We start from the raw sequence: 19,454 nt of genomic DNA on the forward strand, positions 1-19,454 counted from the left end.
GTATATTTAAATAAAACTAAGCAAGAGTTATACAATACCCAAATAATAACACCAAAATAAAACTTCGTTTGAAACGATGTGGTAGAAAGCAACGTGTGACTTGAAGGACATGATCAGCTGTGGATGTCAAAACCCACCACTTTCCGTTATGTAGAAATGAAGGTGCTTTTTGCTCGACATCCTTTGTTCTATTATAATCTGTCTTTTTGTTGGGTTGTAATGTCCGGATCGAGTGACAGAAGTTTTGAGAATTCAAGAGAAGGTCACGGCGAGACGAGCCGTTTATCATTACGATAGGTGTCAAGTGGAAGTGCAGTGATGTATGCAACTGAGGCATCCTAACAAACCGGTAGACTTGAACCTTGTTCCTACATGACCCGATCAATTCGATCAGGCACTCGCCATCTATTTTCATTGTTCAACTCTTTGACAACACGAAAAATCCATTGTTCAACTCTTTGACAACATGAAAAAACCAAAAACTCTGCCCTCCCTCTCTATCTATCCATGGGATGGAAGGGCGGAGGCCTTTGGTGTCCCCTCCAGTCAAGAATTAGGGCCTCATAATCACTAGCCAATATGCTTTTCCTTTTCTCGCACGCCTTTCTTCGTTCATGGTTCGATATTCTGGTGTCTTAGGCGTAGAGGAACAACACCAATCCATCCCGAACTTGGTGGTTAAACTCTACTACGGTGACGATACTGTAGGAGAGGTCCTGCGGCAAAATAGCTCGACGCCAGGATGATAAAAAGCTTAACACCTCTCATTCTTATTACTTTTTCATATCAGAAGATCCTTTCAATTGGCGAGAATCCGTTACTTGAACGAAACTAGATCTTGTGGAATCATATTGAATATTTGACGATACATTCCGTACCTTGCTAAAAAATCGATCCCTGTTTACCAACCATACATTGTCTAACCAAATCCAATTCTCTCTCGATATGTACAAGTTTGGAATGCGTTGACTCAAAGATATAATGTGATGTTTCCATTAGAGGGAGTTTAAAACACATTGTACTCTTTTCCTTTAACTAAGGTTTTGTCCTACTGGGTTTTCCTGGTAAAGGTTTTTAACGAGGCAACTTATAATAGGAGATTGTGTACTCTTTTTCCTTACATAATAGTGAAATGATACCAAATAGTGAGAAAACAACAAGAAAATAGCATCAAAACAGTAAAAAAAATAATTTTTTTTGCAAATTCGGGCTGGGCCGGGCTAGGCCCAAGCCAAAAAGGCTTACTCGAGGCTGAGCACATTTTCTAAGCGGGCCTTATTTTTTGCCTAAGCCTATTTTTTGGGCCTATATTTTTACCCAAACCTTCCCATTTTTTGAATGGGCCAAGTGGCTCGACTCATGGGCAGATCTAGTGATGATATTGAATTTAAAGTAGAAAATGATTCCTTTAAGTGTAATTGATGAGGAAGTTACTTTAGGATGAAAATTATAAATTAAAATATTACTTACTATAGCGATGAGTTTGAATATTGTAGTTGTAAATACCATTTTTTTATTTGAAAAACAGGAGTAGACTTAAAAACAAAAAATAGAGTCGCCACCGATCTTTTTTCGAGGTGTGATCGGATCACCTTGAGATTGATCATTTTAATAAAACATTTTGATTTATTAAAACAATGATTTTGGGTCTACGAAATTCGAGAAAAAAGGGTTCGGGAGTCGATTACGCACGAGGAAGGGTTAGCACCCTCGTAACGCCCAAAATTGGTACCAATTGATTAATTAATGCCATATTGTCTAAAATTTAAAAAAAAATATTTTGAAATACAATTTCTTTTAAAACATTTGGATAACTCAAATTGAACATTAAAATTCTCTTGTTTCGAAGGAATATAACATCACATCCAGCACGTTAGGACATGATTTTTTAAACCTTCGAAACCATGATTAATTCTTGATTTCCAAAAGCTCATACATTAAAAAATTACAAAAGGATATTCGATTATTTGGTCCAACGAAAAACTGAAACCCAACACGTTAGGGCACGATTTCTCGAATTTCCAAACATATAACATTGCCTTTATTTTTTTAGAAATCCTTATTTCGAGTTACAAAATGTCATATCCAGTGAGTTAGGACATAACACCTCGAATTCCTGACAATAAGCTTTTATTTGAAACTTATGCGTTTTGATTGAAAATGGGGTACTCGGTTACTTAGTTTCAACGAAGAAAATTGGAACCCAGTAAGTTAGGGCACAATATTCTCGAAGATGCCAAATACCGAGTATTGCTTTATTTTGAAAACTTTTGAATAAAATGATTTTAAAACTTAAACGATATTAAAATACGACCTTTTAAGCGAATAAAATGCGATGGAATAATAATGTACAACGCAAAGTAATAATTCATAAACAAAATGTTATAATGATGAATCACAGATAACAAATAAATACAAAGTAAGAAAATCTAAAATAAAATATAAAACAATTCTAAGCAAATGATACATAAAAAAGAATTTAAAATGGATGTTATAAAAGCAATCTAAAGTATATAAAATAATTTTTAAAAAATTAGTATCCATTCAAGATAAAATAATATATAAAACTCTTTAAAAATAATATATAAGCAATTCAAAATATATAATGTGTAAAAAAGTTTGAAATACATAATATAGGAAAATATTAAAGTAAATAATGTATAAAAATTTGAAATGAGCGTTATATAAAAAGTTCAAACAGATAATAACAAAAATGTAAAATAAATAAATAAATAAATAAAATGTTAATAACAAAAGTAAAAATATATATAAGAAGAATAATAATGAAAATAATATTAGTATATAAATAGAAATAAAATATAATAAATAGAAATATAATAATAGTAGAAATATAAATAGATAAATAATAATAGTATTAGAATAACAAAATAAATATAAATAGAAACATAATAATAATAACAATAATATATTAAATAGTTAATTTGATAATAAAATAGTGAAAATAAAAAAAGATTAAATCGAACCTTAAAACAAAATTTTGGGGCAAATCAAGAATAAATAAAAGGAAATGGACCAATTTGAACATGCGAATAATAAGGAGGGACCAAAAGAGAAATAATCCCCACCCTCCAAAACGCACAACTTCAAGGAGGACCAAAATGCAGTCAAAACAAATTTTTGGGTAAAAAATTTGAAAACTTAATTGCAAAATAATAAAAAAATCGAAATGGCTAAAATCAATTGGAGGAATTTAGAAAAACAAAGAAATTGAAATGAAATGGACAAAATTCCCACGTAAAAGAAAATAATTCAATTTCAATGGAAATAAGAAAAGAGAGAATAATTTAATTCCAAATTGAAGTAGGAATACAAAAGTAATTCATCCAAGTCTTCCATCCAAAGAACAAAATACCCCTATTTATATACATGGGGTTTACTAAAAATAGCCTAAATAATTTAATAATAAAATAAAATAAAATAAAAACAAAAAAAATCATATCTTCCTATTTTTAGCCTTTTACCAAGTCAACGAATTTTGAACTCTTTGACTTTCTCCATCCTTTTTATTTGGTCACAATTTAATGATTGTCTTTCAATTTGGCCCTTTTTTGCTTGTTTTCGACCGATTGCATTCTTTGGCTTTATTTATTCGGTTATTATTTTTGGGAGGCCCAGGCCAAAATTAGCCTATTACAGTAGTGGTGAGATTAAAACCAATGATGAGATCTATGTTTAGATTCAATCACAACAAAGACAATCAGTTGAAAGTAGAAAATAATTTTTTAAGTGTAATTGAAGAGAAAGTTACTTTACAATGGAAAGTATTAATTAAAATATCAAGAAAGTTACATTAGAATGTTTGGTACATTAACACTTTAATGTTATTTTATAAAATTACTCTTATTAAATAAAATAAAATATTAATTTATTTTAATATTTTAAAATTTTATTATTAACAAATATTTGAATTAATCCACAATGATTTTCTCACATCAATTAAATTTGTTATATGATTATGTTCAAAAAGTAACTTGTATATTAACTTAAGACTGTAAAGATGTACAATTTATAATCTTTTTCCTCGTTACATTGTAGGTATAGCTTTAATGCCTCTGTAGTGTAATAACATGAGGAAAAAGCTTATTTATCACTTATGTGTTACATTTAGACATAAAATAAAGAATAATTAATATAAATGTAAACTTGAAATTATAAAGACGAGTAAAAACTCTTTTAAAAATAAGACCTCTTCAAAATAAGCGTAACCTTTTATTCTCTTTGCTAAACATAAGTCATGGGAGCAGTTAAATATTACTAATTGAATTATTTTATTGCTAACTTATATACTAAAATATGTGGTAAAAACAATACTCCTACCTATCGTAACACAAATTTATTTATATTTGGCTTGAAATAATATTAATACTAAAATATAATATTGATGAAAAATAAACTTTGAAAAATATTTATAGCAAAAGAAAATATAAATATTTACATAGTGACACTATACATGTATGAACTGTTAAAAAGAAAAAGGAAAATATAATATGCAAAGTAAAATTTGCAGATTGAGAATAAAACCAGGAAAAAAAAACTTACTTTAGCACAATGATTCGAAGTTATAAAGATTAAGATTTTGTGTTACTCCTCCTAAAATTATTATCTTTACAATTTATACCGAAGTACTATCTTTATGAATTCAATGTACTAACAATTATTGGTGATTTATAGTGTTTATATTTAATAAGAGATTAAAATAAAACTTTTTACTCATAGTGCAAAAACCCTTGATATACAGGTTGCAGTTTCAAACTAAAAAAAAAAAATTTGTAACTATCTAAAATTTGGATTTGCTAAACATTTTTAATAAAATTTATTAAGCTGCCTAGACCTATAAAAATATAATCTACTTAAAAATATAAGATTAGTAGAAAGTGGCAAGTAGAATCGAATTCACGTAAACCGCTGATAATTTTATATTTTTAATAAAAATAAAAATAAAAATAAAGGAGGTTTGAAATTAAAAACTAAAATTAAAACAAAATAAAGGGAGATTGTAAAAGAAAGGTAAATCAATGGTAAAAAAAACTTTAGTCAAAAGTAAAATTGTTGTTTGATTCATAGATGTAATCATCGATGTAATGATAACTTCATGCCTTTAATAAACTAGTTCTAGTTGTTAACAAAATGCTGGACAACTAATTTCACCTTACTTGTTCAATAACTTAGAGACAACTTATTTGCAATTACTTCCTTAATTAATAAACAACCTTGTAACTCAACCCCTAATATTTAACTTACCAACAACATTAATAACTAGAGAAACTTAATCCCCTAACCCACAAACCCACCTCAACGGGGTTCATTTAAGCTAGATTGCACATCCACACCACATGTAAATTACGATATAAACGAATTATACAGTTTGCACTGGTATTAGAATGAATTAAATAATTACAGATTTAATTATCCTAATTGACTCGACAGCCATTTTAAGCTTTAAATAAACACATAAAATAAAGAAAACAAAATAAAACTAAGAAGGACTAGGTCTACATCTCTTAAGTTTTAACCTAATAATGTCTATTTACTGGGCAAAAAAAAAAAAACCATAAATGTTTAAAACACAAAGTGCCCTAAATCATATAAAATAGAATTCTTTAAGATATTTTGATAATTTTCGCGTCAAACTTCCATGCCATTTTTGGATATCTTCTTAACATTTTTGGGCTTCATCCATGGAATAACTTTAGCTAAATTTTTTAGTTCTCTTTGAATCCGTATATTATGGGCCAAAAAGATCTATAGTTAAGTTATGGTCGAAATATTGAAATTACACTGTGTTAAAAATTTAAATAAAAAAATTGTTAAAAATAAACTTTAAACTCTTTTTTCTTTAATTATTTCGTAAATCAATAATAAATAAAATATAAAGATAAAAAATATAATTCAAGAAAAATATCACAAATAATTGAGAAATTATGCAGTTATCAATTTAAAAAAAGTATATGATTTAACTGAATTAATTTTAATTTCTTAAACAAAATTGCAACTTATATTATATTGAAGTTCCCAACTTTAAAACCTTTTTAAATGTTACTTTTTAAGAAAAATCATTTATAGCAATTATGAGAAAAAAAAATTCATGCCAATGAGATTGAGGGGTTGGCACACAATAATCTCCCAATGGAAGACCCAAACGAAGTAGACCTAAGCAACAATCCTAATCGGTTCCCACTTTCTCAAGCCCTTCTTCAGAGATATTTTATTTGCCATTATCCAAAGTAGATATTTTAAGCCAATATATACAATTAGAGGACCAATCTTTAGAGATAAAATGGATGAAGGCGAAACATGGGGTGGCTACAACGACTGGGAGCAAGTCAAAGTCCAAACACATTCAAGCTCAATCCATCATCAGTCCACACCACCAGCTGAACCAGACATTGTTCATCGAGGACTCGAAATGTCATCGGGTGATGAAGCAGAGGTTAATTCATCAGTCGCCTCTAACAATGGGGATGAACCTAATTCAGGGCCTTTGAAGAAAGCTAACGAGTTTGGTCGAATCCTGAGTAATGGGGTTGTAAAAGTTGCTGCTAGACTTGGATATTATTTGGGGATTTGGCCTTTTGGGGCAATTACTGGTATTTTAGCCGCTTTGTTGGTGCCATATGTGTATGCTAAAATGAGGAAATGGCGTGCAAGAGTCAAGGAAGAGAAGAAGGATCCCTTGATTCTTTTGATTCAAGAGAAAGACCAGGTCAATTTCTAATGTTCTTTTATCTTTCTTTCATGATCTCGTAGTCGAGGTGTCTCACATGGATATATATATATATGTATATCCGATATGAGTTCATACCCATACATATATCCACAAACATAAAACTAATTCTAGATTTCTTTTTCTTTTTCCAATTTTAATGGTGCAGATGATCAACAAGCTGCTTATTCAAATTGCTCATATGAAAGAGCTGATATCTACACAACGCAGGGTTCCAGTGCTTCGAGTCAGTTGACTGACCATTTTTATCAACATGGAATCATTTTCACTCATGATTTCCTTTGCAAGTTTTAGTCAGTTTATGAATTTTTACAGTACCCTTTTGTATATGCAACAGAAAACATATATATATATCTCGATATACTACTCCCATATTTGTACAATTAGACGCCTATTAATATTTACTTTTTTTTTTGGTTTATGTTTTTAAAATTATAAACTCTACAATTATGCTAGTTTTACCCATCATGACTTATTTCAACTTTCAATTTTATATATAAAAAATCATTGTAATATTCTTTTATTTTTCTTTTAATTTTGTATTATTTATCAAATAATCTCAAAATAAATGAAAAATTAACAAATATTAACTTTGCAATTCATGTTTTGTCATCGTGATTTAAAATTGAAAAACTATTATGGAGAAAAGAATTTGTTTTCGAAGGTTTTTATAAATAAATAAAAATAAAAATTATCTTTTATATTAAAAGAGGGGCTTGTGTTTCAACCCGTTTTGAACCCTTAGGATCCGAAATTCTTTCAATGATGGTGTAATTGAATTTTTTAAAAAAATCTTTTTCAGTTTGTTTCCTGTGCGATTTGATACTCAGTACAATTTTAATTAATTCAATTTGATCCTGATCTAATTTCAAATGCATTCAATTTGATCACTTCTATTTCCTTTTTTTTTTTTTTTACGTAGGTCTAAATCTAAATGTTTATGCTTGTTATAGAATATATCACGACCCGGCTAGCGATTCAGTCAGTTGACTCGAATCAGTTCATAATCTAGTATGTTGACCTGAATCAGCTTACCACTCTCCAATAATTCGCCAACTTATTGGCTCCCTGCCTCTCTACAACAACTCGGCACATTGTGGTACGATCTCGTATACCGCAAGATTGCAGCAAGAATATCTCTAAGGATACATGTCAAGCCTAAGGGAGGTAACATGTCATTATGCATGTCACCTAATTACCCCCTAGCACATCACATCAAGTAGTCGTACCTTATAAATATGGAGAATGACCTTATGGAACCGAAAAAAGGACCATCAACAATGCTATAGGATGTTAATTATTAATGCTACTATATATGTTTGATTTTTGGTTTAGTCAAATTAATTAAATTCACTGTGTAAAAAAACTTTTAACTATTTAATGAACATTTTATATATGTCTTTTTACGTTGATATGATAGAGATATCTCGATCGGTTCAAATTTTTATATTTATGATAAGTATAATTATATCGATAAATTCAACAGTTGGATCATTAAAATATTAATTGTATAAAAGTTACTTAAACAATATAAAACTACTCTAATTTTACATTGGTGTAAGTGGATCACTCCTATTAAAATTAAGGTTTTAAAGTTATTTTTATCTTTCAAATATCATTTATGAACAATTTTAGTTAATAGATCAATATTTAAATAATTACAATTTTATAAAATAAACCAGCAACCAGTGTATAAATTAGTTTTAAATAACATATTTTTATAATGCATATTAAAATACTTAGAAAAATAATAATTTAAATAATTAAAATATTGCTAACACATACCATTGAACAATTTATTCATATGATCAACAAAATTACATGTAATCAATCCGTACATGGGAGGGTAAAAACTAATGTATATGTATAAAAGAAAAAGTGAATTTCATAATAACAATAATTTTCCAACATCATAACAGTTTTTAACAATATAAATTTCATGAACTAATACCATGTGCTGTTTTGTTATTACTTTAAATTTTAAATAAATTCAAAATAAGCTCTTTTTGGTGTAAATCAAAATTTAAATTTTTATGTCTAGAAGCAAAAGTTATTTATATTTTTACTTTAAAAAAAAAAGCAAAAAAAAAATCACTAATAAGATTTTCGATTAGGAAAGGCCTAGGAAACGGCCCAAATCACTTGAAAGCCCAAAATTACAAAGCAAAGTCCATCTACGGTCAATGAAGTTTCTTGCAGCATAACTCGGGCGACTCTTATCGGGTCGGATCCGACCCAAACATGAACTAGTTAAATCCTAAAGGGCACAATCTGAGTTGAACAGGAAGCGTGTAACTCGGGGAAAGATCGATTCATCAGTCTTCTTCTCTGAGTAGAGGTATGATTTTCAAAGTTTACTTTAGGGTTTTGAATTTTGTTAGTCTAAACTTTGCTTTGTTTCTTTTCCCCGGTATGATTCAAGATATACGTGCTAATTTTCTTTAACAACGTAATTTTCGTTGTGAATTGGTTCTTTTTATGCTTATTCTTTGAAATCTTCTTTTATTTGATTTTGATGTGTTATGTGCTCAAGGCAGTCCCGCCGCCGCCATTGATTTGTCATCAGATCATCTGAGTAAAAAACTTTTGAGCACCTTTTTACTTATGAATACTCTATTAGGTGACTTAGCCTTTTCTTTCCCTTGTTAGCAAGAGATGGAACCTTATATAGCTAATAATTGCAATTTCAAGTATGGTTAGATATCCGCGTTCCTCGAAGCAATTATGACGCTTCCAATTTTTTCATCACAAGATTGAAAATTTCAAGGGTTGCGGATGCTCATTATCACTTGGTTTTGATGTCACATGACTGTTTATTCCATGGAAACTAATTGACATTCCATAGTTATTTGAGGTTTAATGAAATGAAACTTCAGTGGGTAACTGTAGGTCACATAAAAAGAGCCCTAATATCCTTTTCTCTTGTGCTCTTGCAATATGTTGAAACCTTTAGCAATAACAAACTTTGTAGTTGTGGATTCGTAGAATTTATGGCGTTTTTCTATAGATTTGTATAATCTGCACCTCTTCTCAGTAGATCTCTGAAATGGCACATGGATATGGATGATGGACAATGATTTGTGGTAAAACATGTTTAAAGGGGACTGAACAATTGAACTCTTTATTCTCATAATTTTTTATAAAAGGTTGTATGGCCTGTGAAGGTCGGAGTTGGCTTGTAAGAATAGTTCTGGTTGCGTAAAAAAATTGAGTTGTTTGATGGTGTTATTCTTTTTGTTGAGTGATGGTAATCTAATTTGTTGCTATTAAATTCCATTGTCTGTTGTTTGTTGAGTTTGTCCGATTTGAGATTTACTAGCTAGAATGGCTGCAATCCATTTTGTCGAAGTAGCTAGAAACTTCTCGGGTTTTTAACCTTTGTATCCCTTTTTGTACTGGAATTTAATTATTTATGTGAGTTCGTCTATGTCAAACTGAATTGTTGATTTTGCAGGTTTTGGATTTGTAAGCATTTACAATGTCTTCGTCCTATCTCCCAGCAACCACTGACTCAATTGCTCAGGCCTTAGAAGCCAAAACACCATCTGAAGCCGTCTCAATCCTTTACCGTGTACTGGAAAATCCTGCATCTGCTCCCGATGCTCTACGGATTAAAGAGCAGGCCATAACAAATCTATCTGATCTTCTTAGACAAGAGAACCGAGCAGAGGAGCTCAGAAGCCTTCTGACCCAACTGAGGCCCTTTTTTGCACTAATTCCAAAGGCAAAAACTGCTAAAATTGTCCGTGGTATAATTGATGATGTAGCTAAGATACCAGGAACATCAGATCTCCAGATTTCTCTTTGCAAAGAAGTGGTGCAGTGGACTCGTGCTGAGAAGCGAACTTTCCTTCGCCAACGAGTTGAGGCAAAGCTTGCGGCACTTTTGATGGAGAACAAGGAGTACTCTGAAGCACTGAATCTCCTTTCTGGTCTAATCAAGGAGGTCAGAAGGTTGGATGACAAGCTTCTTCTAGTCGACATAGACTTGTTAGAGAGTAAGCTTCATTTCTCTCTTCGAAACCTGCCGAAAGCAAAGGCATCTCTAACAGCTGCAAGGACAGCGGCAAATGCAATTTATGTGCCACCAGCGCAACAAGGTAATATAGATTTGCAAAGCGGAATCCTCCATGCAGAGGAAAAGGATTACAAAACTGGTTATAGCTACTTCTTTGAAGCATTTGAAGCATTCAATGCCCTAGAAGATCCCCGTGCTGTATTTAGCCTCAAGTATATGTTGTTGTGCAAGATAATGGTGAGCCAGGCCGATGATGTTGCTAGTATAATATCATCCAAGGCAGGGCTACAGTATGTGGGGCCTGAACTTGATGCTATGAAAGCTGTTGCTGATGCCCATGCCAAACGTTCCCTGAAGCTTTTCGAGATTGCTCTTCGTGATTTCAAGGCTCAACTAGAGGAAGACCCAATTGTTCACAGGCACCTTTCTTCCCTATATGACACTCTATTGGAGCAGAACCTGTGCCGATTGATTGAGCCTTTCTCAAGGGTTGAGATTGCACATATTGCTGAACTGATTGAGTTGCCTGTAGACCATGTGGAGAAGAAACTTTCTCAGATGATTCTTGATAAGAAGTTTGCAGGGACGCTGGATCAGGGTGCTGGATGCCTTGTCATCTTTGACGATCCCAAGACCGATGCCATTTTCCCTGCAACATTGGAGACCATCTCTAACATTGGCAAGGTTGTAGATAGCCTCTATGTGAGGTCTGCTAAGATAATGGCATAAGAGTCAAGATTTACCGATGCTTATATACAGCTTGCAACTCGGTTCTAGCGAAAAACAAGTGTTCAGTGACACTGGATGTTCACATGTTTTAATGTTTCAGCTTTTAATTTAATGGTATTGCGGCACAACATTTGGTTCAAAATATGGAGTTGATTCAGACAATCTTGTGTTTGCTCACCATATGCTTGTCTACTGTTTGACTTTTCAATTATTGTTCGTTTGCTTATAATTGATGGCCTAGTTTTCTTTATTTCATAAACGATATAGAATCCTATTTATTTCGGATCACTGAATTTTTAGTATTTATGAATATACCTTTTTTCCATATATTCATTCTTCTTAGCAAATGCCAACTTATTTTGATTTTTCTTTTTAGGGGATCTTTTTAATATTAAATTGATAAATTTAATTCCTACATAATTATTTTTTGGAGTTGAACTGCAAGTGAAATAAATCATTTTTATTTCATTTTTTAACTGTAAATAATAACTCTATTACAATTTAGCTTTATTTAACAGTATTTTACATCTAATACTATGCACTAAATTGATCTAATCTCGGACTTGGCATGGCTGGTGCTTCCATGAATTAGCAAGGAGTAACACGCAGCGTTTTGGGTAGAAGAGACGACCAACAAGGCAACTACAACTAACAAAACACGAGACAGAATCTAGCTGTCCGAAGGAAGCTTTGCTATATCTTTGTCCAGTTTTACGGGTCCTCGCCCAAGAAAAAGTCAATTGAATCCTCTTACTTTACTCTTATGAAGAGTTGAGTAAAATTTAGATTATTTTACCAAACCCGCAACTTCCACAACAGTTTTCTTCAATCAGATCTAAATCTTTTTCTCTTTGGTGATCTAATCTTTGGCTGAAAATTTTGTGAAGATGAGTGAGGTTTTCGAAGGTTATGAACGACAGTACTGCGAACTCTCTGCCAATCTTTCCCGAAAATGCAATTCTGCTTCTGCTATTACAGATTCAGGTACTTTCCTAACATGGATCAATCCATTTCAATCCCCCCCCCCCCCGGGGCCACCACCAAAAAAAAGTATATAATTTTTTATGGTGTGAAAACCTTTTGCAGAACAGAAGAGACAGAAGTTTTCGGAGATCAATTCTGGGATCGATGAGGCTGATGTCCTGGTACTATGTTGTCTAAAGATTTTGGTTTTGTTTATGTGGGTTTGTTGTTTGATATGGATTTGTTTTTTTCTATGGGTAGATTCGGAAAATGGACCTGGAAGCAAGGAGTTTGCAACCAGGGGTTAAGGCTTCTCTTCTTGCTAAATTAAGGGAATACAAAGCTGATCTGAACAAATTGAAGAAGGAATTCAAGAGAATTTCTTCACCTAATGCTCATGATGAGTTGTTAGAATCAGGGATTGCTGATATACACTCGGTAATTTCTGGATCTTTCTATGACATGATTTAGGATGTTTGAGGGATGACCACTTGATTTATAACTCTATGCGTCTACTTTAACTTTGTCATCTAACTTGCTTGGAGAGACTTTATGTGAAGTCATTGCCTATGTTACTTGCATTACATATGTATATGTTCGATACAAGTATGTTCAATTTTTTCTTTGTTTTTGTATGCATTTGGAGGATCTTTGAAAAGTTCATATGTGTTAGGCACGAGTATCGAATACGTATACTTCAAAAAACATTGAAGAGTCAGAGAGCAAGAACAACATAGTCTGTTGTTATTTGTTGAAGTTATAATAATAATAATCAAGTATTACATCCATGTATAAAAAATCCTTGAATAAATCAAATAAACAAGCCTGAACATAACTGGACAACTCCAATACGAAGTTAGACCGAACCCACACTTGATGAAACGTGAGCTTGGTAGTAACTCAAAATTCTCAAAGTTCTGGAACCTCCTTCTTAGCATTAAGCCAGAGTCTTTATTGACATGCATGCTTGTTTTTGACTGTTAAACAACTTGGTGAAGAATTTCTGTGTTGAGTCGTGACCCATGGTGCAGGTTTCTGCTGAGCAAAGGGATCGATTGTCAATGTCAGTGGAGAGACTAAATCAGTCAAGTGAGAGAATTAAGGAGAGTAGAAGAACTGTTCTGGAAACAGAAGAGCTCGGTATCTCGATACTTGAAGATTTGCATCAACAGCGACAAACTCTTTTACATGCCCACAACAAGGTGCTGTTTCTCATCGAAATGCTCATGCTTATTTCTCGATCGCATATTGTTCTTTTTCACTGAACCTTGATTTCCCTCTAATCTCTTTGTTGTGTCAATTGGGTACATATTACATGTTTAGCTAGTTTCTCATGCATAATGGAGCTTTTTTAGAAATGGCAACAGGTTGGGGTGGGTAGACTTTTTACTCGTTCCGCTCCTGATCTAACCTTCAAATATTCCACCCCATACCTGTTCAGAACTTGAACTTCACTTGAGCTCAAAACTGTCTGATTCGGATTATTTTACTTGCCAACTATATATATGAGCTTATTGAATTTATGTGTTTGTTTGTTGTTTTGAAGCTTTATGATGTGGATAGCGCCATTGACAAGAGCAAGAAAGTTTTAACAACCATGTCAAGAAGGATTACCAAGAACAAATGGATCGTTATCTCGATAATCGTAGCACTTGTCCTTGCAATCATCTTAATCCTGTATTACAAGATTTCACATGGCTGATGAAATCTTTTGAACCATTAATGGTCTGCAATTTGTATATGTTGATCCGCATTTGATACTTCCATCTTTAAATAATGTTTTAACACTTTGAACTGATATATGCTATATGTATATTTGCTCTTTACGTTTCTGTTTGTTGTATGTTGTAAATACATCAAGTGAAACTGTTGTCTGCATTTATTTTTCCGAGTCTCCTTTTGATGGTATCTTAAAGAATAATGCTCTCTCACTAAAAGTTTTGTGTTTGGATACTTTTTTTACAATTTTAACCTTGTGTAACTGTCACGGGTTAGAACTTTAATCTCACAATTCGTGCGGTCTTAGGTGATTTTGTCGTTTTAAATACGTTTAAGTCAGGCCTAGCTAGAGGTGTGCATGGCTTGGCACGAAGGTCCGCCCGAAATTTGGGAGGGTTTGAGTAAAAATATAGACCTGAAAAATGGGCTTGGGTAAAAAAAGTAGGCTCGTTTAAAAAACGGGCCGGGTCTCGGGTCCGAGCTCGACTCAGCCCGGCCCGAATTCACTACATGATAAAAAAAATTATTTTTTTTAATATTGTTTCCTTATTGTTTTCTCCCTATTTTGTTACTATTTTACTATTATGTTATTACTATTTTGTTGTTATTGTTTGGATATTGTATAAATTTTATTTTATTGTTAATTTTTTATTATTTTAAATACATTTGTTAATTTTATTATTATTTTAGAAGCATTTGCTTGTTAAGTTGCATCTATTTTAGTGTTATTTAAGTATACATATTTTTTAAAATTTATTTTCAATATGTTGAAAAATATTTATTTTGATATTTTTAGTATTTTTGATAGTTTATATATATATTAAAATTATATAAAAATTAATATAAAAATTAATATGGGCGGGCTGGGTCGGGCTCGGGTTTTAACATTTTTATTCGAGTCGGGCTTGGGTAAAATTTTGGGCCCATTTTTCGGGTCGGGCTAGGTCTGGGCTTAGCAAACGGGCTTAAATTTTTAGTTGGGCCCGGCCTGAACCGGCCCATGCACACCTCTAAGCCTAGCCCTTGAAAGGTGAGAATTTTCTCGAAAATTTTTTAAGGCAATGGAAAAAATATAGTGGAACCAACTCAAACTGAAAAAAGTAGCAAAATTGTTGGAAATCCACAAAAAAAAACAATGCACACTATGTGTTTGAGTAAATGCTCCATATATAATCTTTAACTCAAGAATAACTGAAAACAATAGAATTATACTTGTCCATGGGTCGGGCCACCCCGCCGGAAGGCCTACCCAAAAAATGGGTGGGTTTGGGTAAAAATATAGACCCGAAAAATGGGCTTGGGCTAAAAAATAATACCTGTTTAGAAAACGGGTTGGGTCTCGAGTAAGGTTTTTTTTGTTATTTTCTTGGTTTTTTTCACTATTTTGCTACCATTTCACAATTATATTATTACTATTTTGTTGTTATTATTTGGATATTGTATAACTCTTGTTTTATTGTTATTTTTGCTACTATTTTTCACATTTGCTTGTTAAGTTACATTTATTTTAGTGTTATTTAAGTATACATATTTTTTTTAATTTATTTTCAATTTTTTGGGAAATATTTATTTTAATATTTTTTATGTATTATATATATTCAAAAAACTTATATAAACAAATTAATATGGGCGGGCCGGATTCAGATTTTAATATTTTTATCTAGCTTGGGCTCGAGCCTAAATTTTTTGTTGAGTCTAACCTTGCCTATGGACACCTCTAAATGGGATGAATACAAATAAAAAAAGGGGAAACCTTTATTTATAGTTGACTTCTCTCAAAATCAATGGTACAAATTGAGTTACATTGACGATCAATATTAAAGTCTATATACAATTGAGAGCCTTATGAGATTTAAATTCTATACAATCTTATCCCTTTAGGATTTACCCTATTTACCCTGTTAACTTTAGTTTGATTGGAATGTTTCAACGGGCTGCCAAGGCTTCAAGTAAATGGGCTTCTCTATGGATTCCACGAATCGAATCAATTTATATGGGTCAAATGGAGCTTTTTGTGTGCAATGGTCATGGGCTTTGATTTGCGACCTATGGCTTTCTCTCCTACCCATTCTCACAACGCCTTCATTGCATCCTCGGAATGATATTTACTTGACTTGCCTTGGAACTTTCTTGATGCCTCGGTCGATTCCTAACTAGCCTCTCTGTCAGGCGGTCCTGCCACTCGGAACACTTGCCTCCACTTCCATCGTCTTCTAACTCAAATCATTTCTCTCATTTCTAGTACATCTCGTTTGCAAGAGTCCACCGATCTTACTTGCCCACATTGTGACTTGACCTGATCAAGATCCTTTGATTCAAACAAATAGGATTTGGCACATCCACTTTGAGCATCGGGTTAACTTTGAGTCTCGCTACTAACTTTAGTTTGTAAGCCTCTTGGTCTACTCGCTTTAGAATTTTAAAAGGGCTCCTATGTCTTTGCCAAGCCAACAAGTCAGAATGAAAAACACTACCAATGTGTTTGAAACATACCTTACTAGTTTCATTTACTCGTCTCAGCTATCCAGTTTGCATCACCACTTTTCCCCTAAAGTCCGATGCACAACCCATCTCTCTCTTAAGTGGTAGCTTCGCTGATGACTCAACAAACTTCAATCAATTTGTTACCCTCTAACATTTCCAATGTGGTCTCCTTAGCACTCTATTGATCTACCGAGCCAATGTTCTTTCCCTTATGAACATCCTCAGCGAATTGGATTGCTGACAATACCTTTGTTTCGCCCATCATGTCTTGACTTTTCGGCACAACTCATTGTTGTTTTCGAGTATCTAGGATGCACATACAATCGGCAAAAGGAACTAAAAGAGCATTAATCTTGTCAAGGAAATTAAGGCAAGAAAAAAGTTGTAATCATCCAAGTGAATTACCTCGAAGTCTTCCTTTATTTTCAATTGACCGATTTGTAGCTCAACTCCTTATGCTACTCCCACAGTTGAGGCCTCTTTGGAATTAGCAGCCTTGATCTTCTTAGTTGGCTCACTAACTGAGAAACCAAGTTTACCCTCAATTTTCTTAATATAAACAAGTCTAATGCCTCCGTATTAATAAGAGCACTCTTATTCTGACCTGCAATGTTGATATCCATATACATAAACCTTTTCTGCTTGCAATCTCTCTTCGCTTTCGCAGAATTGAGTATCATTAACCCAAACTTCAATACCTTACTCTCAACAAGCTCTGCTTCTTTTTTATTAGTTACGAATATATTGGATCGCTTTGGACAGTCTCGCATCCTATGCGGACCACAACACAAGAAGGACTTTGCTAGATTATTCTCATTCTCTTTAACTCTCTTGGCTTCGACAAAATGCACAATCGAACTGAGTCTTATTGATGTTTTATCTGACTCATCATCCCCATTAATAACAAATAATACGGATCGTTTCAGACAATCCCTCAAATATGTGAACCTTCGCAAAAGAAGCACCTCATTGGCTTTTTTAGTTTAAAATTGGACTTCTACTTCCCATTCAATAGTTTCCCATTGCCACCACTGTCATTGCTATTCTCGACCGACCTTTCTTCATTTCTCTCACCATTGCCTCTTTCTTTGGGATCGAAAGACTCGAACTTGTTTCTCTTCGGAACAAGCTCAAATAAGGACTTCGTTATAGTCATAGCTTTGGAAAGTTCTTGAACCCCTCAGCATTGCAGCTCTTACTTCACCCATGGCTTTAGCCTATCCATGAATGAGAAAACGCCTTCATCTCACCCAAATCAGAAATGTAAAACATAACTTCACTAAACTCCCGCACATACTTCTTCACTATGCGCTGTTGCGTAAGCTGGCGCAACTTAGCCTGGGCCTCATCCTCGGTATACTCTAGGTAAAATTGTGCCTTGAGTTCTCCATGAAACTCATCCCAAGTCTCAATAGCAGTACCACATCGTCTTTCATTTGTGGACCACAATGCCACAATAACAAAGCAATATCAGTAAAATACATGACAGTAGTATTTACCTTAGTAGCATCATCCATGATGCCTTTGACACAGAAGTATTGCTCTATTCCCCACAAGAAGTTGTTCATATCCTTTGTGGACCTCGTCCCATTGGACTATTTCAACTTCGGGACATCTACCTTAGGCATAAGTGTCGCAACTAACACCCCATTACCTAAAGCAAGTTTGCAAATATTGAGCTCCTCAATCTATTCCTTCAAGACTGACACCATATCCTTGAAAGCATCATTCTTCTTAGTTAGTTCACCCACAACGATATTCAGGACCCGTTGTATCACACCTATATTGTCACTAAGGACTTCTGTCACTTGGTCCTTGAACTGATCCTGCCTCGATTCCAGCTTTTTGTACGCCCATCAACTTCTTCAAGGGTCTCCTTCACATCACCTATAGAGCTCTCAAGTTTGGCCACTCTACCATCTAAAGTTGACAACATATCCCTCGATCGACTTGCTTTCTTAGCCTTCCTAGAAGTGTTCATTAGCTTTTGCTCGTCTACTCCTTTCAACATATTAATCGACACCTTAGAAGCTTTAGCTCTTATACTAACTGTCACAGGGCTAGAACTTTAGTCTTGTAAATTGTGCAGCCTTGGGCGATTTCTTCGCTTCAAATGCACCTAAGTCAGCCTAACTCTCGAAAGATGAGAATTCTCCCAAAATTCTTTAAGGCACTAGAAAAAATATAGTGGAAGTAACTCGAACTGAAAAAAGCAACAAAAGTGTTGGAAAGCCACAAGAAAACAATGCACACCAAGTGTTTGAGTAAATGCTATAAATATATTTTTAACTCAAGAATAACTGAATATAATGGGATGAATACAAATGAAGAGGGATGCCTCTATTTATAGTTGAGCTCCCCCAAAATCAATGGTATAGATTGAGTTACATCGATGATTAAGATTAAAGCCTATCTACAATTGAGAATCCTAATAAATTTAAACTCTATACAATCTTATCCTTTATGATTTACCCTATTTACCTTAGTGACTCTAGTTTAACTAGAGTGTTTCATCGAGCTACCAATGCTTTAGGTAGATGGGCTTCTCTATGGGTTCCACAAATTGGATCAATTCATGTGGGTTAAATGAGCTCCATTTAATAAATTGACCTCTATGGGATGTTCTGTATGCAATAATCATGAGCTTTGATTCGTAGACTGTGACATAAGAGACAACATATTTTATCATTATAAAATTAATATTAATTAAAATAGTTATCTTATTAAATAATATTAAATAATATTTGATAGTCTTTATTTTTAATTTCTATTAATAAATATAAATTTTAATAACTT

General features: G+C 33.1%; 3 protein-coding genes across 3 annotated transcripts; all 3 read left to right on the forward strand.

Moving 5' to 3' along the window:
- Nucleotides 1-6,227: 6,227 nt before the first annotated feature.
- On the forward strand, nt 6,228-7,128 carry LOC108477827 (uncharacterized). Its single transcript, XM_017780313.2, has 2 exons — nt 6,228-6,724; nt 6,894-7,128. Exons 1-2 carry the CDS (start codon nt 6,299-6,301, stop codon nt 6,978-6,980), a joined length of 513 nt encoding a protein of 170 aa, XP_017635802.1. The 5' UTR covers nt 6,228-6,298; the 3' UTR covers nt 6,981-7,128.
- A 1,801-nt stretch (nt 7,129-8,929) lies between these two features.
- LOC108479629 (26S proteasome non-ATPase regulatory subunit 11 homolog) lies at nt 8,930-11,751 on the forward strand. Its single transcript, XM_017782343.2, has 2 exons — nt 8,930-9,083; nt 10,200-11,751. The coding sequence occupies exon 2, from the start codon at nt 10,224-10,226 to the stop codon at nt 11,490-11,492; it is 1,269 nt and encodes a 422-aa protein (XP_017637832.1). The 5' UTR covers nt 8,930-9,083; nt 10,200-10,223; the 3' UTR covers nt 11,493-11,751.
- Nucleotides 11,752-12,003: 252 nt separating this feature from the next.
- Nucleotides 12,004-14,376, forward strand: LOC108476957 (vesicle transport v-SNARE 12-like). The gene is made up of 5 exons (XM_017779345.2): nt 12,004-12,476; nt 12,579-12,637; nt 12,717-12,893; nt 13,487-13,657; nt 14,002-14,376. The coding sequence occupies exons 1-5, from the start codon at nt 12,380-12,382 to the stop codon at nt 14,155-14,157; spliced, it is 660 nt and encodes a 219-aa protein (XP_017634834.1). The 5' UTR covers nt 12,004-12,379; the 3' UTR covers nt 14,158-14,376.
- Nucleotides 14,377-19,454: the final 5,078 nt, after the last annotated feature.

The sequence above is a fragment of the Gossypium arboreum genome, chromosome 12, assembly GCF_025698485.1.
Source record: "Gossypium arboreum isolate Shixiya-1 chromosome 12, ASM2569848v2, whole genome shotgun sequence".
Classification (NCBI taxonomy): Eukaryota; Viridiplantae; Streptophyta; class Magnoliopsida; order Malvales; family Malvaceae; genus Gossypium; species Gossypium arboreum.

What these genes read in the sequence shown, in the direction of transcription:
- LOC108477827 (XM_017780313.2), top strand. Translation starts at nt 6,299, where the DNA reads ATGGATGAAGGCGAAACATGGGGTGGCTACAACGACTGGGAGCAAGTC. An exon ending in TGATTCAAGAGAAAGACCAG is followed by an intron (nt 6,725 to 6,893) that starts GTCAATTTCTAA and finishes TTAATGGTGCAG; the next exon opens with ATGATCAACAAGCTGCTTAT.
- LOC108479629 (XM_017782343.2), top strand. Translation starts at nt 10,224, where the DNA reads ATGTCTTCGTCCTATCTCCCAGCAACCACTGACTCAATTGCTCAGGCC.
- LOC108476957 (XM_017779345.2), top strand. Translation starts at nt 12,380, where the DNA reads ATGAGTGAGGTTTTCGAAGGTTATGAACGACAGTACTGCGAACTCTCT. An exon ending in TCGATGAGGCTGATGTCCTG is followed by an intron (nt 12,638 to 12,716) that starts GTACTATGTTGT and finishes TTCTATGGGTAG; the next exon opens with ATTCGGAAAATGGACCTGGA. An exon ending in TTTTACATGCCCACAACAAG is followed by an intron (nt 13,658 to 14,001) that starts GTGCTGTTTCTC and finishes GTTGTTTTGAAG; the next exon opens with CTTTATGATGTGGATAGCGC.